The 20691-nt window shown below is 37.9% G+C and overlaps 2 protein-coding genes across 5 annotated transcripts; both read right to left on the reverse strand.

Annotated features, from left to right (window-relative positions):
- Window positions 1-1421: 1421 nt before the first annotated feature.
- Window positions 1422-2137, reverse strand: LOC128255372 (uncharacterized). The gene is made up of 2 exons (XM_052984930.1): window positions 1909-2137; window positions 1422-1841 (listed from the first exon to the last, which is right to left on the reverse strand). The coding sequence occupies exons 1-2, from the start codon at window positions 1913-1915 to the stop codon at window positions 1468-1470; spliced, it is 381 nt and encodes a 126-aa protein (XP_052840890.1). The 5' UTR covers window positions 1916-2137; the 3' UTR covers window positions 1422-1467.
- Window positions 2138-16646: 14509 nt separating this feature from the next.
- LOC128255393 (protein ORD) lies at window positions 16647-20040 on the reverse strand. Of its 4 annotated transcripts, XM_052984969.1 has the most exons (7): window positions 19936-20040; window positions 19269-19879; window positions 17980-18229; window positions 17732-17911; window positions 17554-17631; window positions 17229-17497; window positions 16647-17171 (listed from the first exon to the last, which is right to left on the reverse strand). In XM_052984969.1, exons 1-6 carry the CDS (start codon window positions 19984-19986, stop codon window positions 17249-17251), a joined length of 1419 nt encoding a protein of 472 aa, XP_052840929.1. In that variant the 5' UTR covers window positions 19987-20040; the 3' UTR covers window positions 16647-17171; window positions 17229-17248. The 4 variants fall into 4 exon arrangements, 3 of the variants coding, with proteins under 3 accessions (XP_052840929.1, XP_052840930.1, XP_052840931.1); XM_052984970.1 differs by lacking the exon at window positions 16647-17171 and having other exon boundaries at window positions 17395-17470; window positions 17533-17631; XR_008267659.1 differs by lacking the exon at window positions 16647-17171 and having other exon boundaries at window positions 17485-17497; window positions 17554-17655.
- Window positions 20041-20691: the final 651 nt, after the last annotated feature.

Below are 20691 nucleotides of genomic sequence, written 5' to 3' on the forward strand. Positions count from 1 at the left end.
CTGCACTGACAACATTTACCCAAATTAGCCGCTAAACACAGAAATAAAAAGCCAACATCAAGTCGGTTAATTGGGCAGCATCCATGTGGCCGGGGTGAAATAAAAGGAAAAGCCGGCCAGCCAGTAGAGCCAAGCCATATTAGTGCCCGCGATGATGATGGCGGCAATTATGCATGGGCTAACTTGGTGTGGGGAGGTGAGGGGTTCTCCACTGGTCGGGGGCTTTTCCTTTGGGTGGTGCTGGCGGTGCCGAAAGTGCTTTTGTGGGTGTAGCTGTGTGTTCGGCGTGTTCAGTGTGTTCCGTGTGTGTGCGGGGCTCCACTTGGTCAACTGCACGTGCGGCTATCGCGAAAGCCATACAACGTTGGGCAGCTGCAAAATTCAATTTGGCTATGCGCAAAAAATTAGCAACAATTTCCTAAAAATACAGTGCGAGAGGCCTTCAACCCACCTCCCACAAAACATAAAAAAAAACCCCTTCCCCCCACAATGGCTGAAACAACAAACAAAAGCGTCAACAGGCACGCAATATAATTGAGTGGATGCCAAAGTGTGGGTGATTCGGCGGGTGTGTGTGGGTGAGACAGAGACGGGGAAGGGGCAGGGGCAGGAGAGAGATAGCAAAAGAGTGTGTGACGGCACGCGCTGTTGAAAATGCGAAAATGGGCTTAGTTCAGTCGCCTGTATTTTCATATGCCTCGAAATGCACCATCGATGACTGAGGAAATTTAATGATCAAGTTGGCATCGAAGGCCTGAAGTTTTTATACCCTTGCAAAGGGTACTCTGATTTTGATCAGAAGAAAGTTACGCAGTGAGTGAGTCATTTTCGACCCTATAAGGTATGTTATAACAATGTTCTTCTCTATTTTTTTGCATGCTCAGTTTGATAGTCTGTTAATAATCTATTTTTATTTTTACGCATTCTCAAGGTACAAAGTCTTTTGGGGTTTTGTCTATGTGTTCAATTATTTAATATTTTAAATATTTTTCAAAAAAGGGAAGTGATATAAAATAGCAAGCAGTATATTATTTTTTAATAGATATACACAAAAGATTCAAAATTTCTCAGTTTCTCATCCAAAATTAGTCGAGTTTAAAATGACTTATAGGAAGCTTAACAACAAATTTATGAAATCAGAAATGTTTTTTTTTTAAATTTACTGTTTTTTCATTGCTATCTAACGCTCGATAATTGAAAACCAAATTTTAAACAAACCTTTGTGAATGTGCTCTACCGTCCTTAATAAAGAGCTTTTGGATTGACGGACTATGAGAAAGTCATTAGTATAAGATACACTTATCTGTCCATACACTAAAAATAAATGTAAATTTTAGAAGATACATTTTTTATGGCATAAAGGCCTATTGCATATGTTTGCACCAATTAATAGTGTTCCTTAAAATGTTTAATTACTCAATTCAACGAACAATTTAACACTGGTGTTATCAACAAAGCTGGCCATTATCAATCGGTCTGTATGAATTTCCAATCGGGTTTGGTAAAATTCTCAATAGGTTGACATGATTGTGTCAAAGGATTATTGGGATCATACACGCAATATATCGATGCTGCGCATACACATTGGCTTCCAAAAATGCACGTTCCGTTGCAACTTAGGCAATGACCGGAACACCTTTTTAAGCATTCGGAATCAGATTGATAGTTAAAAGAAGATGGATGGTTTTTGGGATCGCAGGGAGTTAAGGCCAGAGCTATTTTATGTCCCAAGAATATAGGGCTCCAGCCAGATGGAACTATGTTTGCATAAAGCACCGTCAGAAATGGAGGTAAAGCATATGCGGATGCGAATATGGCCAAAAAGCTCACACAAGCGAGTACTGCGAAAGAAATAAAAACAAAAAAAAACATAATTATATGAAAAATGTTTTGTTTTACAAATCTTACGCTTCATTGTTCTGCCGTGAGTCGAGTTCAAAGGATGTATATCCAAATTTTGTATGTATGATCGAGTTTGCAACTATATTGTAATGTTTTTTTTAAGTCGACGAAGATTGCCAATAGAAAATAAGTTAGTTAAAGCATGCTGCTAATTTAGCACTTGAATTTTCGTTTAAATCAGAGGCATTATGCGATGCTCACTCGTTGAAAGCGAAGCAATTGAATACACGATGGTTGCTTGAGTACTGATATTATTGCCACACTGTTCGGCCTTTTATACAAGATTTCAGAGTCAAGGGTGGCTCCAGGCGAATAAGATGCTTGGGGGATTCCAGTTTCTTCGACGAAAGTGAAATTAAATCTTTCTTTACGGAATCGGTTAGAGTTATGAGGTTTACGTGTTATCGCAGAGATATTTTAACTCCAGTGTTCCACACAAAAAAAAAAAATTTACATAGAAACTATACTATGGTTACATGAATTTTAAACTATTGGGTTAAATATATTTCTGAATAAGATAAATAGTAATTTAATACCACGAAGGTATTAAAATAAAACTTATATGGCATAATGCCTGTTGTCTATTTAAGACTCTTCGATATAGAAAAGAAACAAAAAAGTATAGGGGTTATATTATTTAGTGATGAATGAATATTATGCTTTAATACTGACTACTAAAACTAAAATTTCAGTTTTTTTTTTAAGTGCAGCTAAATTTAAACCGAATTCGAATTGACTTTCGGTTGAAAGAGATTTGTTTTGCACCCCAGACAGATCTCAAACATTGAAGGTTAGCAGATAATTAAAAGCGGAAATGCTCACACTAAACTATCTTAAATGTTTTAATTTAAGTTATTGTGCTTTATTTTTCTTTCCGCCCCACTTTTCTCTTCATAAATAGCAAGAACGACCGCTTTAGTCTAGTTTCCCGACTACAAAATACCCGTTGCTTAACTCTTTTAGCCTCTCAATATATTAACCCCATGAATATATTATAAACGAATTTTAAATAAATGTTTAAAAAATATGTTTTATTAACCTTACCGCGCTATCTAGATTTAATATACGTCGCTAGACTTATTAAGACCAAAAACATTCATCTACTTTTAAAAGCGAGGGCGCCACAAAGTGTTTCTGAATTGTTGGTCTACATATTAGGGTCCACTTTTTAAGCTTAGACAAAATTTACTTAGCTTAACGGTATTTCGCACTTCATTCTTTGATGTGCGTTAATTTATATATATTTTTATTACATTAAATGTATATTTTTTTTAGTACCAAAAACGACTCAAATATAATATGCCCTCTTATTGTGCGAGGAATGGGTACAATAATCTACCGGAAGTAATCAATTCAGAAAGGCAAATGACAAGCTAAACAGACATTTAACTCACGCATATAAACGCAAAAATTGAATACTTACATATGGATTATAACAAATATTTCCCTTTTTAATAATATAATGGAAGATTCCTTTGGTCAAAGTTTAGTTTTAATGCGGTGGTCAAAAATCATTAAAACTATGAATGGACAGCTATTTATCACTCGGCAGACAACAAAAAATGTATCACTTTAATCCGATTTGACAGTGGCCAAAAGCAAATTCTTTCCATTTTACTTCCAAATGTTTAGCAATTTAAGAGGTTGAGTTTAATATTATATTTGATCATCGAAACATTAGGGCATTTTTATGGTCGCTTTTGTTCGTTTGTTGTAAATGAATTTTGTCCGATCAACGGTATTTCCATAGCTGGCCAATTTCAATTTTTGTTTTGCCTTTGTTTTCAACGTTGCTGCCGTTTTTGTTGCGGCCGTTGCAATTTCGAGCATTTGTTAACGAAATTGTTTGCTTGTTGAACATTCTGAGCGTTCCGCTCTTTTCGCATCGCCTATTGTTTGTTTTCCCGGCATTGTTGCAAATGACGTGGCAGCTGTAGACCGCTCTGTTTCGCTTTGACACGCACTTAACCCGCCGCCCACCGATTTCCGCCACACTGGGGTTGCCTACGTGCCGCGTTTAAAAAACAATCAATTTTAATTTCAATTTAAATTAGTTGCTGCAATTCGCCATTAAATTATTTTTGCTCATTTATGCCACTGCTCTTTTGCCGGCGACTGTAATGCAATTTAGCGATTGTTGCCTGCACTCTATTGTTTAATTTCATTTATTACTAAATTCCGGCCAAACGGCTGGGAAAAAGCAATAAATTTCACTTTAAAATGTTGCTAGAAACAGTCAGTGACGAAATTGTAATTAAGGGTAGTCGGAATTATCCATTGCTGCATTTAACTGGTTCTCTGCTTTAATTATTTTTTCAATTTATTTTTAAAATTAAAAATTAAATATCGAAACAGCAGATATTTTCCCAATAACCTTAAACTTTTGAAACGCAGTGTTTTGTTTGCATCTACAATTGGATTTAATTTCAATTCCAAATATGGCTCACCTCCTAACTTTTAACACATCTCATTTGCGAATTACTAAACATAAGCATATTAAAACTGCAAAAATCGCCAACATTTGTGTATTAATAATTAGAATGTGGCAAATGTATGTGTCTCTTTTCTGTATTGTTTCAATTTAATTTCTGATTAAAAAGTTAAAAGCACGACATCAAGAGCAACATCTCTCGAATTTTTGGCACTAACTAAACTGCAACTTTTTGTTAGTCCCACCAGAACCCAAACAGGTTTTGCCCCGAATATATAATTTAGTTCTAAAGCGAGTTGAGATCAAGTGTTGAGCTTAACCCGCAACCTAAATCAATCCGGCGGACACGCACACGCACTGGGGGATTTCGGGATACAAATCTGTATCTGTATCTGCCGCTGGCGCTAAACTACTTAACAGCAAATTTTGCGTAATTTACGTCCTGACCAAGGAACAGATGGCATTCCAGGCAAAGTTCGTGTATCCGTATCCGAGGAGCACATTCGACAGGCAGCTGTGGCTGCAGCCGCAAACATGTGTTCCTTTAAGCAAGAAACAGACTGACTTTGGGGGGCGGTCTCGGGCTTGGATTCGGATTCGGAATCGGGGATAAATTATTGGGTGCGCCGTCTGGACTCCACCTCCTGGCCAAAGAATCTCAGTATCTTTGTATCTGCACATCCGCACACACGTCCTCGGCCACATTTGCGTATCTGCGGTTGCGTGGTCTTAGCCTGTACCGAATCAAAGCATTTAATGGCGCTTTTAATCTTGTTAATCGCCCCTTTCTGGCCCGACTGAGATTTTCAGATAGTTTCGACCGCTTGTTTATGTGGAGCTGCTGCCGGGGGCGCAGTGGGCGTGGCACACGAAAATTGCCATGGAGCGGATACGTAGTTAAGTTGTGATAAGCCCCAAAGGCTTTACCGCACAGCTGACCGGCCAGGCAAAGAAACCAATGAAATTGTTGCATACTTGCAGGCGTCTTTAAACAAAGTAATGGATCTGGACGAAAATAAAGAACTTTAACTGGGCGAACGCTCTGGGAATAAAACGAAATCATCTTATCCACTTTAGCGTCCGTCAAGGACAATTTTGACATGTTCAAATCCCTTTTGCACAGTCCCTCTTCGAGTTCCTTCAGTTTCGCACAATGAATATTATTTCTTTATGCAAATCTCGTCCGGAGCTGCCACTTGTTGGGTTCCATCTTCCCGGCACACTCCTGTGATTCACCCGGTCTCCACTTTCGCCCATTTGCGTGATATTTTGTTGAGCAAGACAAATGATTTCCATTTAATTTATTTTCACTGCTCCGCTCGTTGTGCTTGGCTCGTGGCGGCAAAAGGATTTAGCTGAATAAATTATAGGTTGAAATTGTTACATCCTAGATGGGTAAAAGGGGGAAGGATAGCCGAAGACAAGTGCAAATAAAATAAGGGCAAGCGCACCAGGCGCTGACAAATGCTGGCCAAAAGAGGAAGCTCTCTGTGCAGCCAGCGATACGCTAAAAATGAATTTATCGCAGCTCTATGGCTGCTCTTCAAAAGTCCCAAGGATCCAGTTACTTTGTTTCCACTCAGAGGAAAATGATTCAGTTTTCTATACACACAAAATATTACGGAGCTAATACATATAGACATTTAGTTGATACCCAGAGAAAACTGAGCTTTTAAATTTAATACTTTAGCTGCAAATTCTTACCCTGTTTTTAAACAGCTTAATTAGTAAAACAAAACATTAAACAAAATATAAGTGAAAACTTATAGTTTTACCTATCCAACTATTTATGCACCTTCGTGTTTTTATCTTTTTTTGGGAAAAACCTTTCGTGGTGCCATTCCAATTTATTCTTTCCTCCGCAATTACCTTATTTTTTTCAACAGAACCTCTAAGCTGGCCAGTCCCCTGGTCTGCATTAATTAGCCGGAGAAGAGTATTTGGTCAGAATCAGGTATTTGGGTGCTTAAGCCAACATGGCCAGCTGGTCAACTGGAATCTTTCCCTCCAGACACACGTGTGATTCCATCTGCTCCCCCCATCCAGCTCCCCCTCCCCGACTTGTGTGTGTGGGGGCAGCGCTCAGTGAAATTTCACACTTTGTCGCTTTGCATATGGGCACGTAAGTGGCAGTTGGCTGCGGGACGAGGAAATGGGGAAGGGGGGCCAATGGAGCTGCAAGCGATTACAAACGCGCCGACTTGTAAATGGCGGCCAACGCGGAGCTGCTGCGACTTTGGCTCTGGATTTCGCTTTTGGTTCTGGCCCCGTTCCTGCTGGCATCGCGTGCCGTTTTCACGATAATGAAACCGAAAGGCAATGCGCACACAGCCAGCTATAAGCTACAAGCCGTGAGCTTCGAGCTCGCAAAACGTTGCCAACTGGCAGCGACTAAGCTGGGCTGTTCCCAAAAACGAATTCTCAAAATCCCAACTCAACAAGAGCCTTTTTTTTAGCGGGGTAAAACGTTCTTGCTTATTAGCTTCATTTAAATGTATTCAAAATAGGACAATCATTCAGTAAGCCGCCTTATTATTTAGCAATGAAAATTTAAATTTCAGATCAGGATCTTATGAAATAATGTAAGCCCTAAGCTTTAGACTTCGGATACTTAATAGCTAAAATCTATTTTGGTTTTTATGACTTTGCTAGCGTTTGAATATTGTAAAAACTTAAAGATTACATTAAGATAAACATTATTAAAGTTTAATTAACAAAAAGCTAGAAGTAAACAAAATTTTTTAAAGAGTAAACATACATTTAAAAAATTGCAAATATATATAAAATAAACATAACTTCCTCCGGGAAATTTGTTTAGCTTCTTGTTTTTTAATTTCCATAGCTAGATTAATGCTGGCGCTGTGCTCATAAAATTGTAATTGAATTGAAGATATAGCAATTATTCTCCAAACCTTTTTAACACAATAATATACAAACGAGAATAAAATCAGAAAACGTAACATAGTTTAATGTAATGTTGCATTTTGGCAACCTATCCACTTGACAACGGTATCAAGGTGAGAAACGTGAAAATTCATTTGCCCGATGAGCAAAATATATCAAAGGCATAACTTTTAAGCCGTTTCGTTATACTTTTTTAGTTTCAATAAAAACACAGCCTTGAGCCCTCTAACAATACCTTTTAATTCTGTTACATATTTGGTCAGGAATTTGTTATAAATATATAAAACTTACTGTTGGCTAGACTAAGAATCAGCCTTAAGCTTAATTGCCAGTCTTAAGCTTATTGTCAATTCAGTTTTATCAAAATATAATTTAATTCCCTTGCAATAATGAATAAGTTAAGGTATACATCCATAAACAATCTGCATGAATATTGAATGACAATTGGACTGGAACTTATTTCTCTTTCATTTTCAAAGGAAATTTTTAAAATGAATTCGAAATCCAGGCCACCACAATGCAGAAATCGCTGTGGCAATCGGTATTCTCGACCGGGCGACTAATCAAGTGCGAATGCGAATCCTTCGGCCGTCTGGAATGCTTTCGATTCCTTTGGCGTGCTGCCTGTGCCCGCTGTTCAGAAGGATGAGGACTAGGAGATCTGGGCGAGGAGGAGCTAGCGATGCGTGTAACTTTTTCAATTAATTTGGCTAAGCTTGAGAGAAGTTCTGAGTTGAGCTTGGCTGAGACGTGGAGCCGTGGCCATGGAGCCCCGCTTCTCCGAAGCCGCCAAACTCCGGCTGAAACTGTTTACGGCTGAGTTATTTCAAAAATGTTTTGCATATCAGATTGAGTCTCTGGATCTTGGCTTGGTGGCTTGGGGCGGCACTTAAACGCCTTCGTTTTAATTTAATAAGAGCTTGCCAGGCGAGCAGATTCTGATTCAACTGGTAACTGGTAGCTCCTAGCTGCTAGCTGCTCTGCATCCCAAATGAATGCTGGGGAAAAGACTCCGCGAAAACGCAATGCATCCACCTCCGCCTGCGCCATCAACTTAAACTCCCAGTCGGACTTCGCTGCATGTCAAATTTGAATTTAGCTGCATTTTTACAACTGTTGCAAAGTCTCTTTTAGTTTTCTGTTTGCAGTTTGCAGCTCGCTTCTCTACACTCCGCTCCGGATCTGGATTTGAAATCTGCCGGTGGCGGTAGTGGAAATCGCATGTGAGCCAAGTCAGACAGTTGGCAATTTGCATAAATTTAGATTAGTGACATCTGACGTGAGTCTCTGATATGCAGAGCTAAGTCGGCGAGCAGGAAAGCGGCATTAAGTGCGGGAATCGCAGATGCAGATGGTAATGGAGATGGGGATTGGCATGGGGATGGGGATGCAGGCAGAGGCATAGGCCGAGGCGGAGGTGGAGGCGATTGCCACCTCCTAATTCTCCGACCAGATAAGCCCCGACTTCTGTTCTCCGTTCTCCGCTCTGAAGTGAAACTGCCAGCGACAATGGAATATGATTTATGGAGCGCACTCGAGATGGGGCAAGGAATCAGAATTGGAATCGGGCCGAGAGGCTGCGTGAAATTCAACAGCTCAAGTGGAAAATTAATCGCATGCAAGCTCATTAAGAGCATTAGTTGACTGTTTGTTAATTGTCGCCAAAACGGGAAGCAGGATAACAGCAGGAGGCAGGAAACCAACTCAAGCAGCATACGAAATTGGCTGCTATATTTCAATCAAACTTAAGTCGACAGAAAGCTTATCAAATGACGATCAAGATTTATGAAAATTGCTAGCAAAAGAGCAAAAGAGTAGTTGTCTTGTCTTGGTCGAGTTTGTAAAATATGTCCTACTTACTTAGATAATAACCAATTTGAGATGCATCCCAATACTTATCATTTTTGAGGATTCTGTCCTCTGATTTTTAGAGTGTGCGGATCCAAGGATTAGGAATTTATTTATATATATTGTAAATATATTTTAAATTGATTATTATGTGTAAATTAATATGTATAATTAATTCAAATTAATCAGTACTAGAAAAAAAACGTTTTCTATTACAAATACATTTCATTTAAAGATTTAAAAAACGTGTTTAATAGTCAGTTCACAAAAAACAAATTTTTACCTCTTTTTTTATTAATATTTTGCTGATATCTGTATATTTTGAACATAAATTTTTGAAATATATTATCCTAGGAGGAAGTCAACTCACAATTGGCAAACAAACTTGATTATATGTACATATGTGTACATTAGATATCTGTCTCTTTTTTAAGGGGTTTCCTTATAATTATCCCTGATTTTCATCGATTTCACAATCACATTTTGATATCTAATAAATCTGGCTACTACAAAACAATCAACAAAATAATAATATATTCTGAGCAAAATATTTAAAAAAAACTGAAATCAAAAAACAAATACATTTTGTTTAATGTTAAAGAGTGAGTAACAGAAAAATAAAAAGTAAACTTTTTATGCTTGAATACAAGTTAAATAAAAGGTTGTGATGGTGGCCAGACTAAAGCTGCTCATCGGAATGAAAACGGTAGAAACCGAAACAATTCCCCAGCCAATATGCGAACGAGAATTCCAATAAAATGAACAGCAAACCAAACAGTGGCCCCCTTTTTCGCCCATGGACGTGCAATCCCTGCGAACGTGCAAATATTTTAGCTAAAATGGCGAGTAGCGTGAGAGTTACTTCTATCTGCTTTGGCGCAAAAATACGCATCGGTATTCGTGTGTGTGTGTGTGTGATGGTACCAACAGCCTTGATATACAAATCTACCATCCACCCCCCAGAAGTGCCACGCCCTCGGCGCCCCACCCATACACACATACACGTTCTTGCAAGGGCGCTGTTTTTCAGTCAACATAATTTAACTACTTTTATGGGCAAAAGTAATACGCCGCTAGTCCCGCCCCACTGAAATTCCGCCTCCAACTCCACGTGTTTCAGGTTTAAATTTGAGCATTTTCTTTCATCTCACGCGTCTTGGGTGCAATATTCACAATGTATTTTACACACCATGTGTTTGCGAGTGTTTGAGCCACCCGCCGCCCCTCTGAACCCTCTTCGCCAGAGTTTATTGGCTTCGCAGCATACTTTGAAATTTACTGAGTTTCTCTTGTAATGCCTTGCTATATTGAAATTAATTACAAACAAAGGATGCTCCTCGGAGCCTGGAGGAAACAGCATGCCGTGCCCTGTCTCGCTCACCCACTTTTCCGCCACCCACCACCTCATTTTCCACCCAGTAGCCGCGATGAAACGAATGTTTTGCCGGCGGGCTCTAATTTCTGATGTTTGTATCGCATCAAATAAATTGCGGCGAATATAAGGCTATTAAAAAAAAAGATACATTTTTGGGGAGGGGGCAAAAGAAACTATTTAAATTGCATTTTTTTGCAATTTCACGCTTAACTCAATTTGGCTATAATTGTTATTTTGATAATTGGCAATTGTTGTTTCTGTGCACTTTCCACAAATTAAGTTCCAATAAAAATAGGAAAAAAATAAATGCAAGCAAGGCTTAACTAAAAGCTGATAATTAAATTCCCAAATGCACAACCCAATTCAGAAAAAATCTTATTTACACTTAATAATTTTTATATTTACCACTCGGCTTGGAAAAAATAACAAAAACATGGGAAAAATTAATGCCTAATGAAAAAGCTATTGTTTATCTTTATTATTTTGAAATAATTAATAAACAAAAAATATAATAAAATGTAATAAGTAGTGGTAAACTTTACTTAATCCCAAAGAAATGGTGTAACATGCTAACAATTTAATTGAAAATGTTTGCCATTGAGCCATGTTTTAATTATATCAAAATATTATTGACATTCTACTTGTTTTTCTTTGTGCACCCCAAAAATCAATTATAAGCCATTGATTCAAATCGAACAGAACAAAAAAATGTAATTCATACTAATTAAAAAATGCTTTGCTAAACCCCAGGCAAAGGGAATCTATTCGATTGTGTAAACATTTTGGCAAGAAATACGAAAGCTACGCTCCGAAAAGGAAGAAATTTTCCTCTTTTTCCTGGGATAATTGCATAATAACAAGAGAAATGCATTTGTTTGCCCAACTTTGATGAAGTTCAACAAAAGCAGGCTGGCAACCAAGGAGGAAGTGTCTTGAACTCGCTCAAGGCCGCTGATAAAAGTCAACACAAAATGTTGAGAGTCAACAGAGGAAGTTGGGCATATGTATGTTTATACCAGAAGAGGAGAAAAACAATATTCACATATTTGCACATTACAAATATAAGAGAAACGCCTCGCAACAAGACAATTAAAAGAGCTTCAAATTGAAGGGGATTTTTTAGGCCGAAGTTCCTTCCTTTTCTCGAGACTTTCAAGACATGCTGCGCACATTTAGCCAAATTTGATTTGGCCCAGACAGACTGAACGAAATGGTTTTATCCCAGGGATTTCTCTTTCAGCTTCTTTTGTTCGGCAGATGATGTCTAGCCTGGTGCTAATGAAATTTGCGCCGTTTATGGCGCTGAAAATTGTCATGCCAGAGGAATTGCAAGTATTATGTTGGATGGGGCACAAGCTTTAACTGAAACAAACGTTCGATTCAATTTTAGGTCCTAGCAGTGAGCAAGAAGCTGAAAGACGTTTTTAAAATGTAACAGGGGTAACCTTTTTTATTTAATTAAAAATAAAGTGTGTTTATTTTGTTTTTGTGTTTATATAAAATGCCATAAATGATTTTTGTACTTTTTTTTGTTTCAGTCGAAAGCGAACTACAAACTAGTTTATATATTTAAAAGCAGGTCATTATTAAAATGAACCGAAATTTAGTTTGTTCAAAACTTAAAAAAAAGTAAAGACTTCCAAAAATTACTTATGTGCTCAATAAATAAATAATTAATTTAAGTTTTTTCTTTCTTTAAATTTTTACTCAAACTGATAAAATTAAAAACACTCTGAGAATTCTTGATCTTGGATTTTTTTGAGTACGTTTTTTTTCTCAGATTTTATTTATTTTTACGGAAAACAAAAGCCCGTAAACTCTTTAAATGTAATTTCGATGTGGACACAAAGTGACATACATTTTTTAATTGTTTTTAACTTAAATGTGAACAATAGCTTTTATTAGACTTATTGTTGCATGAAAAATACCTCACGTACTCAAACAAAATAATCAGAATGCTCATTGTCCTAGTAATTAACGAAAAATTGCACATTTAGGTATACAAAACACAGAAAGTAGTTTTTTTTTGTTTTGGTTTTTAGTCGAGCGAGCTAAAACCAAGTTTAGTTGCCAACAGAGAGCTTAAATTAAGTAAAAACATTAAATAACTTGGAGGCCCTGGAGGCCCCGAATTACTTAATAATGACTAAGATATCAGCTCACTATTTCGATGTTAAAGCTCTTTTCTGCAGCGATGAATCACACTGCCACCTCTGAGTCTGGCTTTAGTCCAAGCCGTCAAGTGCGGTGAGACGAAAGTGCGGTCGAAATTAAAAAGGAGTTTAACCAAATTGCTATTGAAGCCCCGCGAAGCGAATTGGGCGAAAATCTGGCGGGAGTGAAGGCCATGAAGCGGTGCATTTGCGTGGCTTTTGCTTCTGCGGTTTATTTGGGCAAAGTGCCAGTTCACAGCAGACCAAAAAGTTGCTACTCGTTCGGTCGGCCAAAGGGCCGAAATGCAGTTGAGAATTGGGGGTGATCCAGGCGGGCAAGTATGCTGTCTGCTCAGTCGGGCGACAGTTTAATTGGGTTACCAGCGTCAACGGCCTGTCCACTGCTGGATCATTGGCGCTGACATGGGCCGCCCATCCTCCCAGCACTTGCACTTTTCCTGCTTTTGCCACCCAAGCCCGTATCCCATCGATTTTCCTTTGCCACACTCGCTTTGGATTATTTCGTAATTAAACTCAAATGCAGAAACTCGCTTTTTCCCGCTTTTCCCACAGTTTATTATACCCCTTATGTCTAATTTAAAGGGGTATACTGAAAACCACTCGATGCAAATGTTTTAAGCCCTAAAAACCACATTTTGATAACAGAGTATTTAAGATTGTTACCGTATTTGTTTATTCTCAAAAGCTTATGTGAATCATTTAGGTTGTCAACAACTTGGTTAGCTTTAATTTTAATATAGGGTACTTAGATGTCGGGAACGGGTTTTTTTAATTTTTGGCATTTCATCAGGTGCTGAAATAAAGCCTCCTTTATGCGCCGCATTTTGAAATTCCTTTTTTTGGCCATCATCGATTGTTGCTCCTGTAGCTCGCTGTTTTTGTGGTTTTAGTCGCTTGCTAAGGAATTAAATGGTTGGTTTCACCTGTTCTGCTCTCTTTGATACTTTGATCACTTTAATGCTAATGACATTGTGGGTGGTGTCTCCACAAAATGCGGGAATTTTTATTTCATGCTTTAGTTGGGTTGAAAGCTCAAGTATAAATTAAATTCTGGTTTAAGTCCAAAAAGAAGAAATTCTTTACAATTGCATACCTAAAATGCAATTACTTTGTATTTACAAATTTACAAAGATAACTCAATTAACAAAAATAATCTGGCTTTGGTAATCGACAGCGTATATAGCCTTGCAGTCAATAATAGGGAAAATTAAATTAAATATTGAACCAAAAGACTTCTTAACATTGATGTAGAAGCTTTATAATTATTATTAAAATTATACAAATTTATAAAGTGAAACTGCTTTGATTGATATACAATACAAATTGATATAGAGAAAATGATTTTAAATTATAAAAATTTTTAAATTATAAATTTGTATAATTTTAATAATAATTTTAATGCTTTTATATTAATCAAATCCCACACGATTTGGAAAAAGAAAATAGTTATGATTTTAAATGTCGAGAATCTACATGTTTCCTTAATTTCAAACGAATTTTACGATTTTTTTATATAAATACATTTCAAAGTCGACCGAATTTGATAACTTTATTGTCTTTACATGGCCAGATCTATTAGACTAATGGTCCTTATCAAGAAAACATACTATAAAAGTTACGTTGGAAACTTCTAAACAAAAAATAAAAATAATTTCGGAATATGGTGAGTCATCTATTTTGAATTGATATTTTATTTAAAGTCTTCCTATACACACGAAAAGTTAAGCTCTTTATGATCGGCAAAATTTTCCGAAACTTTTCATTCGCGGATGGAAGGGTTAATACCCATCAACCCACCGACAAGGTGCTTATGTTGTTTGCATTTTGTTAAACAAAAAAATTAAATAAAAGCTCGCGCAAACACCTCCCCCGCACACACGCTCGTCCCGAGAGGCGTTAAGTGCTATTATTTGTTATTTGGTAAATGCAACAAATGCTCCACCCATTTACCGGGACCCGCAGAACCGCGATGGCACCAGCAAGAACAGCAACAAATTGCAATATCTGCCAGGACACGGGAACGAGGACATGGGACCTGCATCCAGGCGTGGCATCATAATTAATTCAAATTTGAATTTCCTTTTGGCGCAATGCACGCGCCATTTTACATGGACTGTGTAGGGCAAAGGGCAGAGGGCAAAGTGCAAAAAATGGCGGGCTGGTGTAGGTGTTTGGGTGGCTCTGCCACGCCCACATGTGTGGCATGTTACCGCATCGGGGATCCAGCATAATAAACTGTTTAAATATTTAGCCGAAACGAGTTTTTAATACTCGCTGGCGCTTTTAGCAGCTGCCAGCGGTCAGTGAATGGGGTTTAGGGTTGGGGTTGGGTCAAAAGTGGGCCACAAAGCTAAGCAAGAATAGGGAGAAAAAGTGAGAAACAAGGGCAGCTTCCGCCATGTGGCAGCTTTTCAGACCCAAGTCCCGTATAATTACAGATTTTCACAAAAAATACATCCACAAGAAACCCAAGAAGGCACAGAAGTGGGCAGGATGGGGTTAAAACAATTATTAATTTATAATTATAACAAAAAACATATCCACAAGAAACCCAAGACAGGCACAAAAGTGAGCAGTTTGGGGGAAAATAATTATTAATTTTTAATTACTAAAAATATGGTGGGTCCCTTTTTTTTGAGGTTATAAGTTTATGAGGTTTGTAACAAAGCTTTTAAATTATGCATATTTAAAACGGTTTGAACCAGATTTACTACAACTTTTTTTATTATAACGTGAAATAGTGAAATTAGTTTATTATTTACATCGCCTCGATACCTATTTTTATTAACTATGTATTTTATTTTTTATTAAATTCTTCATTAAGTGTATAAGATTTCTTCCTTCATATTTCTATTCAAGTTTCATGAAACTGATATAAACCTTTTAAAAGCAATCTGAATTAAATTCAAAGTTAACAAACTTTCTGTTAATAGCATTCATTGCCATTAAATTTGCATTTGAGTTCTTCTAATATTAGAATTCCCTGCTGTCTGCCCTTAAAAGCCATCAAATAATATTCAGCAGGAACTAATTTGCTGTTCTTGAACAAAAAGACGTTCTCTCGGAAATTTCGTGTGCACTTTCCGATTGCCGAAGCAGAAAAACCGAGAACTAAACCCAACCTAAAGTAGAAGTCACAATTTCGAGAAATTCAAGAAAATTCACACTAGAAAATACGGCATTTGTTTCCTTGCGCAATTAATTCAGTGTGTGTGTTTTGTGGATCGAGGGGAGTTTATTAGAAGGGGTCGTAGGGGGCACAGCTGCCTGTCATTTGGCTGAGTGCCGGCATGCGATCTCCTCCAGCTCGTGGACGAGGTGCGAAATGTGGCACGCATCGCATTTCAGCCAGAAACCTGTCTAATGCATTTTTCGTTGCTTATTTATGACCTGCGCAGACGAACAGCTGCCTCGACGCTCTGACCCTGCGGCCACCATTTCGCTAATAAATTGAAAATCGCATTTGCATATTACAAAAATAGCCTCCAGCTTTGTCGTAACTAATTTCTATACAACAGCCATGAGGAAGTGTAAGGATAGAAAGTCTTTTAAATGGCTTTTGTTTGAACACATATAATTATAGTTTGGTTGATACACTCAACATTTTTAATATAAATATACCTAAACTTAATCGAATTACAATTAATTAAATTTGGGATATTGTTTGACAAGTTGTAAAAATATGATATGTAACATGGTTGATACACTCAGTTTTAAAAATTGGTAATGGAATAAGCACGAATAATCTACAACTTAATCGAATTATGCACAATTATAAATTATACAAGTTATATAATATTAATAATAAAATCATGTTAACTCATTAAAAGGTGATATTGCAGACAGCAATAATGCTTAAAATCAAAATTTTCATAAAATAATCCTTAAAAAGAGATATAACTATCTAACTCGACAATAATTACGACTAAAAATATTTAAAAACAAATATTTTTGATTCGACAAAATTACAATTTTAAGCTTAACAAGAAATATTTAACGAAAGCTTCGCCTCTCTCATTCGTTTAAACATAATCAAGGGCTAAAAAACATTAAAAATTAGATCTGTGACCTCTTGATTCCAAAAGGATGATTTCCTTGCATCACCGCCCGAAGAATTGCCCCAGCAAACACCAATCATTCAAGTCCATCAGCCAGTCAGTCAGCATTCCATCAGGATGCATCTCCGGGCGCCTAGCTTTCCAACTGGGCCACCGGGTGATTTAAGCTAAAAATGGTCTTGGTTAGCGCAAAACGCAATTCGCCGGCAAATGACGCGTGCCTCTCGTCTGACAGGCATTGTAGTTGCTGTTTTTGGGTTTGCGGCGGTGCAGTTGGTGGTGCAAGGACCCTCGACTGCTCCACCAGTGGCACTCAAACTGACAGCCGGCAAAACCCTAATTGAAATGGAGCTGAGGAATGAGTTTTCAGGCGGCGTTCAGCTGGCCCGTCAGCTGAAGCGTAATTAGAAAATGAGGATGGAAATATTTGCGTGTGAAAGCCGCAGACGGCAGATAAATGAATTTTGTTCGAGGCGAAGCTGAAATTGCACGCGAATAAGTTAAATGTGCCATGTTTGTGGGTTCATGCGACTCACCTAATGAATTCCTTTGCAAACTATATAGCCAGCTGGTTTGTAGCCTCCTTGAGAAACTGTAAACTTGACTCATTGTCCCTGACAACATCCTCGAATATTTCCCATTGCAGTGCTCTCGATGATCCCTTCCTTTTTTTTGGAAAGCACTTGATCAACTGACGACCTTCTTCCAATTGTGTAAACGAACTGGGGTATTCAATGATGACGATTGTGCCCATAAACAAAGCCTTTTCGACAATGCGCTGCAAATAGCGATGGCAAAACCATTTCTAAAGGAGCAGAACAAATAAATACTCAGTTATACCTAATAGGTTAAATAACTCACAGGATCCGAGCGTTTCTTGACGTGCAAATCGTTCATAAAGCTGGCAGTCACATATTGCATTGTTATAAACTGGGATAGCTATTTAATTAAACAAGGAAATGGCTGTTAATATTTATGGTAACTACTTCTAATTAATTAATTAGTAGTTTATCTAGTTTAAGTGCCATCTTATACAAACCGTTTCCAAATGACTGATAACCAGAACCGACTGATTGACGTTGGTGGCCAGGGCCAATTGAAATGCCACCATTAGTATGTCCTTAATATTGTGATCTGTGTGGTCCCAGTAAATGTTGCTTGTATCGCCTGTGGCGCGAATGGATGTTCGCACTTTGGTCAAATCGAAGTCTTCGAGCGTCTATATAAATACTAAAAAGTTTAGTAACTACGGACGATTTCTGTGGGCCTCAGACAATATATGCTCACCGATGGACGTAGTTGCTCGATATTATTAAGGCGCGGAACCAAAAACCAAACGGTGTACTCGTAAAATGTAATGTACTCGAATATACGACACACTTGGTCAAAAACCTGAAGCACAAACTTCCGCTCCGACAGTCGCACTGCCTCATTGACGTGCACACAGGTTTTGGCCAATTTGCTGAAAAAATCCTGTGGTTCCATTGGCCGGCGGTAAAAAAGTTTTGCAAAGGTCTTAAATGGGTTTTCGGGGTCTCTGAAAGCAAAAATTACAAGTTACTAGATAAATATAAAAGATTTTTACGTTCAATTCTGATCTGGTTTTCGTTAAATAAATCTAAAAATCTATTTTCTGATCCTAACCAAAAATTTATGCTGATTTGATCGATTTTTATTTTTTGTATTTATCTAACGTTTGGGGTGCCACAGAAATCTTTTCAAATCCGTGTTTGGTTCCATTTATTCTGTGGCTTTTCGGTTAAGGGCGAACTAGATTTAGAAATACAAATCATAAAATTATATAGCCTGACTTTCATGCCCAGATCGCTAAAGAAATGTAATCTAAACGAAGTTTCGCGATTCGGTTAAAACTAATTTCAGTGGCACTTTTGAGAATCACGAATTGATTGGCGGCAAGTTATGGTTCTAGGGCGGGTTTTGAATTGAATTTCCTATTCAAATTAGAAAAATTATATGATCTTGTACAACTTTATTAGACGACTATATCTAACAATTTTTATTCAAATATGTTTATCCACGATTTTCCAATTAATTGTGCGGTCCTGCCTACAGAATTATTCGGTTTTTGTAAGTTTCAAAATGTTTTGAATGGTACACATTTCTATATTTAGATGCAATTTTCAAATTTGGCAGATGTATAATAGTCCTACGAATTTTATAACAGTATTTCTTAAATTTTAAAAAAAGACTACATGCCTCTAATTTTTTCTTAAAATATATTTCTGATTGTTGCATGGCATTTATTAGATAGACTTTATACTTCTTGTAATGGAAAGAAGACTTTTGGAAGAGCTTAATAACTGAGGGAATACATACGGTACAGACGGACGACCAGATGCTGATTAAGAATATATATATTTATATACATTATAGCTTTATAGATGCCGTTGCAAATTTATGGTGGAATTTATTAACACTCTGCCAGGGTATGAAAAGAAAGCCTGCCAAATAAAACATTACCTCTAACTGATGTGTTAACTTAAAAGCAATAGTTGAGAAGTATTTGGTGTTGTTTGAAGTCTTATAAATAGTATCGATTGGATAGGTGAACCTACTTGTAGCTGCTGAAGGCATCGCCATCGGCATCGCTTAGGATAACCTTCAGCCAATTGCCAGCGCATTTCTGGTGGAGATCCCACAAAAAGTTATGCGAGTACTGGGGTCGGACGAAGAACATTGCGTGGAACTCCGGGACGGTGAGGATATGGGGTTGGTCCCCGTTGATCCTGTAGGAGACCGAGCCGAGCAAAGTGAGGTCATCGAAGCGGCGCTCCACGGTCACCTGGATCGTTTGCTGTTGGATGATCCTCAGGGAGGCCTCTCTTTTGCGCTGCATCCGCGCCGTAAGTCGCCGCTCGGCCTGTCTCGAGGTGCAGGGCGTCTCGTCCAGGTCGCTTTGCACCTCCTCGACCTGTTCCGATGGGGCCATCTCGAAGGTCATGGAGACGCTTCCCCTTCCGACTTTCAGCTGGGGAACTTTCGACACACTCTCGCCATCCGGATAAGTCAGGCTACTGAGCAGCAGAATGGCCTGGGCCACGGGTGTTACTGCCGACAGATCGTTGGGTAATTCTGTGTCCAAATCATAGATGATTACGTGCACATTGTCGGCTCTCGAGAATTCCACATGTAACTTGTCGCAGCCCAAGCAATCGTTTATGTCCAGCTGGTCAAGAAGATCCAATTAATTATGTGTCCTAATTATACACTTCTATAGCTCACGGAAATAATGTGTAATTTGTGGTTTTTATTTATTGCAGTTCCCTTCGACATGGTTAAAATAACTTATGTTAAACGGACCACAACTTTGTCTTCTAAACTTTCTACCGATCAAGCGTCTTTTAGTGTTGGATAACGCCTCAATATGCGGCGATCTTGAACTATCGATAGTTGATGGTGTAGATGACTTGACAAATACCGATGGCTAATCTTATCGATTTCACAAGTAATAGCCTATTCAGACCGGCGGCTTTTCTGCTTCAGCGACCGAATTCTGCTTCAGGGCCTTGTTCTTCCATAAGACGTACATGTGCTAGAAAGAGACAGGAATAAAGTCGCAACAACTCACTAGTCGCGAGTAGTGTGCTGTAACTTCGGTTGTGACTCATTATTTTTTGAGTATTAAGATGATATTTACATTTTGGCTATTTTGGGATTATTCGAACATTAAATTGTGTGTTCTCTTCTTCTTCTTTTAAGTTATATTTACTTCTAGCAGGCCGATCAGCTGTTTCTGCATCAGCGGATTCCTGTGTGAATGGGTCGTTTCAACTTTTTCGGTACAACGCTTTTAAGCTACTGTGTGCAGACGCTATAAGTGTTGGAAAATGTTTGCCAGAACTCAAAACGTTAGTTTTAAATTTCGTACCAATGATTACGAGGCAAACTTTGTATAAATAAACAGTAAAGTTAAAAGAACAAGGAAAAAGATAAGACACACTATAAAGTTTGAAGTAAGTGTATAAATTCCTTATTCAT

This window comes from Drosophila gunungcola (assembly GCF_025200985.1).
Source record: "Drosophila gunungcola strain Sukarami chromosome 2R unlocalized genomic scaffold, Dgunungcola_SK_2 000011F, whole genome shotgun sequence".
In the NCBI taxonomy this organism is placed as follows: Eukaryota; Metazoa; Arthropoda; class Insecta; order Diptera; family Drosophilidae; genus Drosophila; species Drosophila gunungcola.

Excerpts from the sequence above, each read along its gene's own strand:
- LOC128255393 (XM_052984969.1), bottom strand. The coding sequence starts at position 19,986 with ATGTCGAAGGGAACTGCAATAAATAAAAACCACAAATTACACATTATT. Across the intron at positions 19,880-19,935 it reads ACAAATTACACATTATTTCC|CTGGACATAAACGATTGCTT; the intron begins GTGAGCTATAGA and ends CTTCTTGACCAG. Across the intron at positions 17,912-17,979 it reads TCGAGCAACTACGTCCATCG|ACGCTCGAAGACTTCGATTT; the intron begins GTGAGCATATAT and ends GTATTTATATAG.